General features: G+C 41.4%; 2 protein-coding genes across 2 annotated transcripts in view; both read right to left on the bottom strand.

Annotated features, from left to right (window-relative positions):
• LOC137654200 (uncharacterized) overlaps positions 1-864 on the bottom strand; it is an 80,035-nt gene extending 79,171 nt beyond the window's left edge. Inside the window, exons 1-3 of the mRNA XM_068387867.1 lie at positions 569-864; positions 172-414; positions 1-80 (exon numbers count right to left, since the gene is read on the bottom strand). The exon at positions 1-80 is cut by the window's left edge and continues 97 nt beyond it. Coding sequence (XP_068243968.1) covers positions 1-80; positions 172-414; positions 569-864 — 619 coding nt within the window. The remainder of the gene's footprint in view (positions 81-171; positions 415-568) is intronic.
• Positions 865-3,496: 2,632 nt separating this feature from the next.
• Positions 3,497-6,761, bottom strand: LOC137654106 (semenogelin-1-like). The gene is made up of 2 exons (XM_068387777.1): positions 6,692-6,761; positions 3,497-4,647 (listed from the first exon to the last, which is right to left on the bottom strand). The coding sequence occupies exons 1-2, from the start codon at positions 6,759-6,761 to the stop codon at positions 3,497-3,499; spliced, it is 1,221 nt and encodes a 406-aa protein (XP_068243878.1).
• Between the last annotated feature and the right edge of the window lie 254 nt (positions 6,762-7,015).

Below are 7,015 nucleotides of genomic sequence, written 5' to 3'. Positions count from 1 at the left end.
CTTGCTTCTCTTTCTCTTTTTGGTTTGATATCTTTACCTTCTCTTTCTCTTTTTTGGTGTAATATCTCTTGCTTCTCTTTCTCTTTTTGGTTTGATATCTTTACCTTCTCTTTCTCTTTTTTGGTGTAATATCTCTTGCTTCTCTTTCTCTTTTTGGTTTGATATCTTTACCTTCTCTTTCTCTTTTTTGGTGTAATATCTCTTGCTTCTCTTTCTCTTTTTGGTTTGATATCTTTACCTTCTCTTTCTCTTTTTTGGTTTAATATCTCTTGCTTCTCTTTCTCTTTTTGTTTTAATATCTCTAGCTTCTCTTTCTCTTTTCGTTTTATATCTCTAGCTTCTCTTTCTCTTTTTTGTTTAATATCTCTAGCTTCTCTTTCTCTATTTGGTTTAATATCTCTAGCTTCTCTTTCTCTATTTGGTTTAATATCTCTAGCTTCCCTTTCTCATTTTGATTTGTTATCTCTTGCTTATCTTTCTCTTTTGGTTTAATATATCTCTTCCCTTTCTCTTTTCGTTTATTATCTCTTGTTTCACCTTCTCGTTTGGTTTATTATCTCTTGTTCACTTTATCTTTTGGTTTAATATCGCTAGCCCCTCTTTCTCTTTTGGTTTAATATCTCTAGCTTCTCTTTCTCTTTTTGGTTTAATATCTCTAGCTTCTCTTTCTCTTTTTGGTTTAATATCTCTAACTTCTCTTTCTCTTTTGGGTTTAATATCTCTAGCTTCTCTTTCTCTTTTTGGTTTAATATCTCTAGCTTCTCTTTCTCTTTTTGGTTTAATATCTCTAGCTTCTATTTCTCTTTGTGGTTTAATAGTTCTTTGTATTCTTTTTAATTCACGTTTGAAGATGTCCTTTAGCATCAGAAAGCAACGTCCTGGATGCGAAGATCGCTAATTTGCACAGCTAAAAGATAGAGCTGTTAATTCGTACTGAAATCTAATCTGTGTCCTTAAGTGACTGCCTGCTTAGTATTCTCTCTCTCTCTCTCTCTCTCTCTCTCTCTCTCTCTCTCATGATATATCGCCGGCTGAATTCTACCTAAAGAACTCAAATAGACAATCTCTCTCCCCCCCCTCTCTCTCTCTCTCTCTCTCCTCTCTCTCTCTCTCTCTCTCTTTCTCTCTCGTCGGCTAAATTCTAACTAAAGAACTCAAATAGACAATATCTCTCTCTCTTCTCTCTCTCTCTCTCTCTCTCTCTCTCTCTCTCTCCAGCTGAATTCTACCTAAAGAACTCAGACAATCTCTCTCTCTCTCTCTCTCTCTCTCTCTCTCTCGGCGAATTCTACCTGAAGAACTCAAATATACAATCTCTCTCTCTCTCTCTCTCTCTCTCTCTCTCTCGTCGGCTAAATTCTAACTAAAGAACTCAAATAGACAATCTCTCTCTCTCTCTCTCTCTCTCTCTCTCTCCAGCTGAATTCTACCTAAAGAACTCAGACAATCTCTCTCTCTCTCTCTCTCTCTCTCTCTCTCTCTCTCGGCGAATTCTACCTGAAGAACTCAAATATACAATCTCTCTCTCTCTCTCTCTCTCTCTCTCTCTCTCTCTGGTGTTATATCACTATCTGAATTATACTTAATGAACTCAAATAGATAATCTCTCTCTCTCTCTCTCTCTCTCTCTCTCTCTAGCTAAATTCTACCTAAAGAACTCAAATAAACAATATCTCTCTCTCTCTCTCTCTCTCTCTCTCTCCCCCCAACTGAATTTCTACATGAAGACCTCAAATAAACAATCTCTCTCTCTCTCTCTCTCTCTCTCTCTCGCCGGCTAAATTCTACCTAAAGAACTCAAATAAACAATATCTCTCTCTCTCTCTCTCTCTCTCTCTCTCTCTCCCCCCCCAACTGAATTCTACATGAAGACCTCAAATAAACAATCTCCTCTCTCTCTCTCTCTCTCTCTCTCTCTCGCCGGCTAAATTCTACCTAAAGAACTCAAATAAACAATATCTCTCTCTCTCTCTCCTCTCTCTCTCTCTCTCTCCCCCCAACTGAATTCTACATGAAGACCTCAAATAAACAATCTCTCTCTCTCTCTCTCTCTCTCTCTCTCTCTCTCTCGGCGAATTCTACCTGAAGAACTCAAATATACAATCTCTCTCTCTCTCTCTCTCTCTCTGGTGTTATATCACTATCTGAATTATACTTAATGAACTCAAATAGATAATCTCTCTCTCTCTCTCTCTCTCTCTCTCTCTCTAGCTAAATTCTACCTAAAGAACTCAAATAAACAATATCTCTCTCTCTCTCTCTCTCTCTCTCTCTCTCTCTCCCCCCAACTGAATTCTACATGAAGACCTCAAATAAACAATATCTCTCTCTCTCTCTCTCTCTCTCTCTCTCTCTCTCCCCCCAACTGAATTCTACATGAAGACCTCAAATAAACAATCTCTCTCTCTCTCTCTCTCTCTCTCTCTCTCTCTCTTTCTCTCTCGTCGGCTAAATTCTAACTAAAGAACTCAAATAGACAATCTCTCTCTCTCTCTCTCTCTCTCTCTCTCTCTCTTTCTCTCTCGTCGGCTAAATTCTAACTAAAGAACTCAAATAGACAATCTCTCTCTCTCTCTCTCTCTCTCTCTCTCTCTCCAGCTGAATTCTACCTAAAGAACTCAGACAATCTCTCTCTCTCTCTCTCTCTCTCTCTCTCTCTCTCTCGGCGAATTCTACCTGAAGAACTCAAATATACAATCTCTCTCTCTCTCTCTCTCTCTCTCTCTGGTGTTATATCACTATCTGAATTATACTTAATGAACTCAAATAGATAATCTCTCTCTCTCTCTCTCTCTCTCTCTCTCTCTCTCTCTAGCTAAATTCTACCTAAAGAACTCAAATAAACAATATCTCTCTCTCTCTCTCTCTCTCTCTCTCTCTCTCTCTCCCCCCAACTGAATTCTACATGAAGACCTCAAATAAACAATCTCTCTCTCTCTCTCTCTCTCTCTCTCTCTCTCCCCCCCAACTGAATTCTACATGAAGACCTCAAATAAACAATCTCTCTCTCTCTCTCTCTCTCTCTCTCTCGCCGGCTAAATTCTACCTAAAGAACTCAAATAGACAATCTCTCTCTCTCTCTCTCTCTCTCTCTCTCTCTCTCTCTCCAGCTGAATTCTACCTAAAGAACTCAAATAGACAATCTCTCTCTCTCTCTCCCTCTCTCTCTCTCTCTCTCTCTCTCTCTCTGTCGTTATATCACCATCTGAATTCTACCTAAAGAACTCAAATAAAAGGCGACGGTAGCTTTTAATCCCCTTTGAAGTCGAACCTCCAGACCTGCCGCTCGAGAGCCGCCATTGCTCAAGTACGTCACTTCACGAATTCATTTTCCGCTTTTTGAGATATTCTCCTAAGAGAGAGTCTCTCTCCCCCCTCCTTCCCCCTCCTCCCCCTTTAGAGAAGCCCTTCCTTCCCTTCCTAGAAGAGCATCAGCTGTTAATTAGATCCCACCAAATGATGCTTGAAATGAGATGTTGATGCTTTTGGATGCTGCTCATTTGTTTCCTCCCGACCAATTCGTCCGGAATAATGGGGGATCGGGGGATCGTGAATCTTCGTCAAGGTGCTGTTCGGTTCGTGTTTGGTTCCTGTTCGGTTCGTGTTTTGGTTCCTGTTCGGTTCGTGTTTGGTTCCTGTTCGGTTCGTGTTTGGTTCCTGTTCGGTTTGTGTTTTGGTTCCTGTTCGGTTCGTGTTTTGGTTCCTGTTCGGTTCGTGTTTGGTTCCTGTTCGGTTCCTGTTTTGGTTCCTGTTCAGTTCGTGTTTGGTTCCTGTTCGGTTCGTGTTTGGTTCCTGTTCGGTTCGTGTTTCGGTTCCTGTTTGGTTCCTGTTCGGTTCGTGTTTGGTTCCTGTTCGGTTCGTGTATCGGTTCGTGTTCGGTTCCTGTTCGGTTCGTGTTTGGTTCCTGTTCAGTTCGTGTTTGGTTCCTGTTCGGTTCGTGTTTGGTTCCTGTTCGGTTCGTGTTTGGTTCCTGTTCGGTTCGTGTTTTGGTTCCTGTTCGGTTCGTGTTTGGTTCCTGTTCGGTTCGTGTTTGGTTCCTGTTCGGTTCGTGTTTGGTTCCTGTTCGGTTCGTGTTTGGTTCCTGTTCGGTTCGTGTTTTGGTTCCTGTTCGGTTCCTGTTCGGTTCGTGTTCGGTTCCTGTTCGGTTCGTGTTTGGTTCCTGTTCGGTTCGTGTTTGGTTCCTGTTCGGTTCGTGTTTGGTTCCTGTTCGGTTCGTGTTTGGTTCCTGTTCGGATCGTGTTTGGTTCCTGTTCAGTTCGTGTTTGGTTCCTGTTCGGTTCGTGTTTTGGTTCCTGTTCGGTTCGTGTTTGGTTCCTGTTCGGTTCGTGTTTGGTTCCTGTTCGGTTCGTGTTTGGTTCCTGTTCAGTTCGTGTTTTGGTTCCTGTTCGGTTCGTGTTTGGTTCCTGTTCGGTTCGTGTTTGGTTCCTGTTCGGTTCGTGTTTGGTTCCTGTTCGGTTCGTGTTTGGTTCCTGTTCGGTTCGTGTTTTGGTTCCTGTTCAGTTCGTGTTTGGTTCCTGTTCGGTTCGTGTTTTGGTTCCTGTTCGGTTCGTGTTTGGTTCCTGTTCAGTTCGTGTTTGGTGCCTGTTCGGTTCGTGATTGGTTCCTGTTCAGTTCGTGTTTGGTTCCTGTTCGGTTCGTGTTTGGTTCCTGTTCAGTTCGTGTTTGGTTCCTGTTCGGTTCGTGTTTTGGTTCCTGTTCAGTTCGTGTTTGGTTCCTGTTCGGTTCGTGTTTGGTTCCTGTTCAGTTCGTGTTTGGTTCCTGTTCGGTTCGTGTTTGGTTCCTGTTCGGTTCGTGTTTGGTTCGTGTTCGGTTCGTGTTTGGTTCCTGTTCGGTTCGTGTTTGGTTCGTGTTCGGTTCGTGTTTGGTTCCTGTTCGGTTCGTGTTTGGTTCCTGTTCAGTTCGTGTTTGGTTCCTGTTCGGTTCGTGTTTTGGTTCCTGTTCGGTTCGTGTTTGGTTCCTGTTCGGTTCGTGTTTGGTTCCTGTTCGGTTCGTGTTTGGTTCCTGTTCGGTTCGTGTTTGGTTCCTGTTCGGTTCGTGTTTGGTTCCTGTTCGGTTCGTGTTTGGTTCCTGTTCGGTTCGTGTTTTGGTTCCTGTTCGGTTCGTGTTTGGTTCCTGTTCGGTTCGTGTTTGGTTCCTGTTCGGTTCGTGTTTGGTTCCTGTTCGGTTCGTGTTTGGTTCCTGTTCGGTTCCTGTTCGGTTCGTGTTTGGTTCCTGTTCGGTTCGTGTTTGGTTCCTGTTCGGTTCGTGTTTGGTTCCTGTTCGGTTCGTGTTTGGTTCCTGTTCGGTTCGTGTTTGGTTCCTGTTCGGTTCGTGTTTGGTTCCTGTTCGGTTCGTGTTTGGTTCCTGTTCGGTTCGTGTTTGGTTCCTGTTCGGTTCGTGTTTGGTTCCTGTTCGGTTCGTGTTTTGGTTCCTGTTCGGTTCGTGTTTGGTTCCTGTTCGGTTCGTGTTTTGGTTCCTGTTCGGTTCGTGTTTGGTTCCTGTTCAGTTCGTGTTTGGTTCCTGTTCGGTTCGTGTTTGGTTCCTGTTCAGTTCGTGTTTGGTTCCTGTTCAGTTCGTGTTTGGTTCCTGTTCGGTTCGTGTTTGGTTCCTGTTCAGTTCGTGTTTGGTTCCTGTTCGGTTCGTGTTTGGTTCCTGTTCGGTTCGTGTTTGGTTCCTGTTCAGTTCGTGTTTGGTTCCTGTTCGGTTCGTGTTTGGTTCCTGTTCGGTTCGTGTTTGGTTCCTGTTCGGTTCGTGTTTGGTTCCTGTTCGTTCGTGTTTGGTTCCTGTTCGGTTCGTGTTTGGTTCCTGTTCGGTTCGTGTTTGGTTCCTGTTCAGTTCGTGTTTGGTTCGTATTTTTCCGTGTTGGAGCCCTTGGGTTTATTGGGTCATGCTTTTCCAACTAGGGTTGTTAGCTTAGCATGTCATGATAATAATAATTACAATGATAATAATAATAATATTAATAATACTAATGATAATAATAATAATAATAATAATAATAATAATGATAATAATAATAATGATAATTATAATTAACAACAACAGCATCAATAACATTAACAATTAATAATTAACGATAATATACAGGAAGCTGTCATCCAACAAACACACACTCTCTCTCTCTCTCTCTCTGTATATATATATATATATATATATATATTTATAGATATATATATATATATATATATATATATGAGTTACGCATTCTTAGGTAGCTCTAATTTTCATTTAGTCCCTTTTAATAACTCCTTTTTAATAAAGAACTTCTCATTAACGATAATAATAATGATAATAAAGCCTTAATTCGTATCATTAGCGAGAGTCTGCAAGTGCTTGAGGTAGTTTGTGAAGCAGTGTACCGTTTGCCCAGCTATTTAAGGTTTAAAATTGAATGTCAGAGGCAAGGGACAGTGAAAATGCCCTAACTATAGTCCATTTCTTTTAGCGAGTCATATTTGCACCGACTCGCAACGGTGCCCTTTTGGCTCGGAAAAGTTTCCTGGTCGCTCATTGGTTAGAATTATCTTGTCCAACCAATCAGCGATCAGGAAACTTTTCCGAGCTAAAAGGGCACCCCTGCGAGTCGGTGCAAATCTGCCTCGCTAAAAAGAAACGACTATAGTTGGACAGTGTCCTAGAGAATGGCCATATATACATACGATCAGTACCCAAACTCAAGCTCGATAGTTTCTTTTAGTGTCTGCAACCTCACCATCCTTGTGAGCTAAGGATGGATGGGTGTTTGGAGAGCCATTACGTCTAAGTGCTGTGTCAGCAGTCATTGCCTGGTCCTCCTTGGTCCCAGCTTGGGTGGAGTGGGGGCTTGGGAGCTGATCATTCATATATATGTATATATATATATATACGTAATATATATATATATATATATATATGTGTGTGTGTATATATATATATATATATATATGTATATAGATACATATATATAGATATATATATATATATAGATACATATATATATAAATATATATATATATATATATATATTATGTATGGTCTAATGTATTTTCCTGCTAGA

Source organism: Palaemon carinicauda, chromosome 1 (assembly GCF_036898095.1).
Source record: "Palaemon carinicauda isolate YSFRI2023 chromosome 1, ASM3689809v2, whole genome shotgun sequence".
In the NCBI taxonomy this organism is placed as follows: Eukaryota; Metazoa; Arthropoda; class Malacostraca; order Decapoda; family Palaemonidae; genus Palaemon; species Palaemon carinicauda.
Note: the sequence above shows the minus strand (reverse complement) of the source record. Positions and strands in the feature narration are given on the sequence as shown.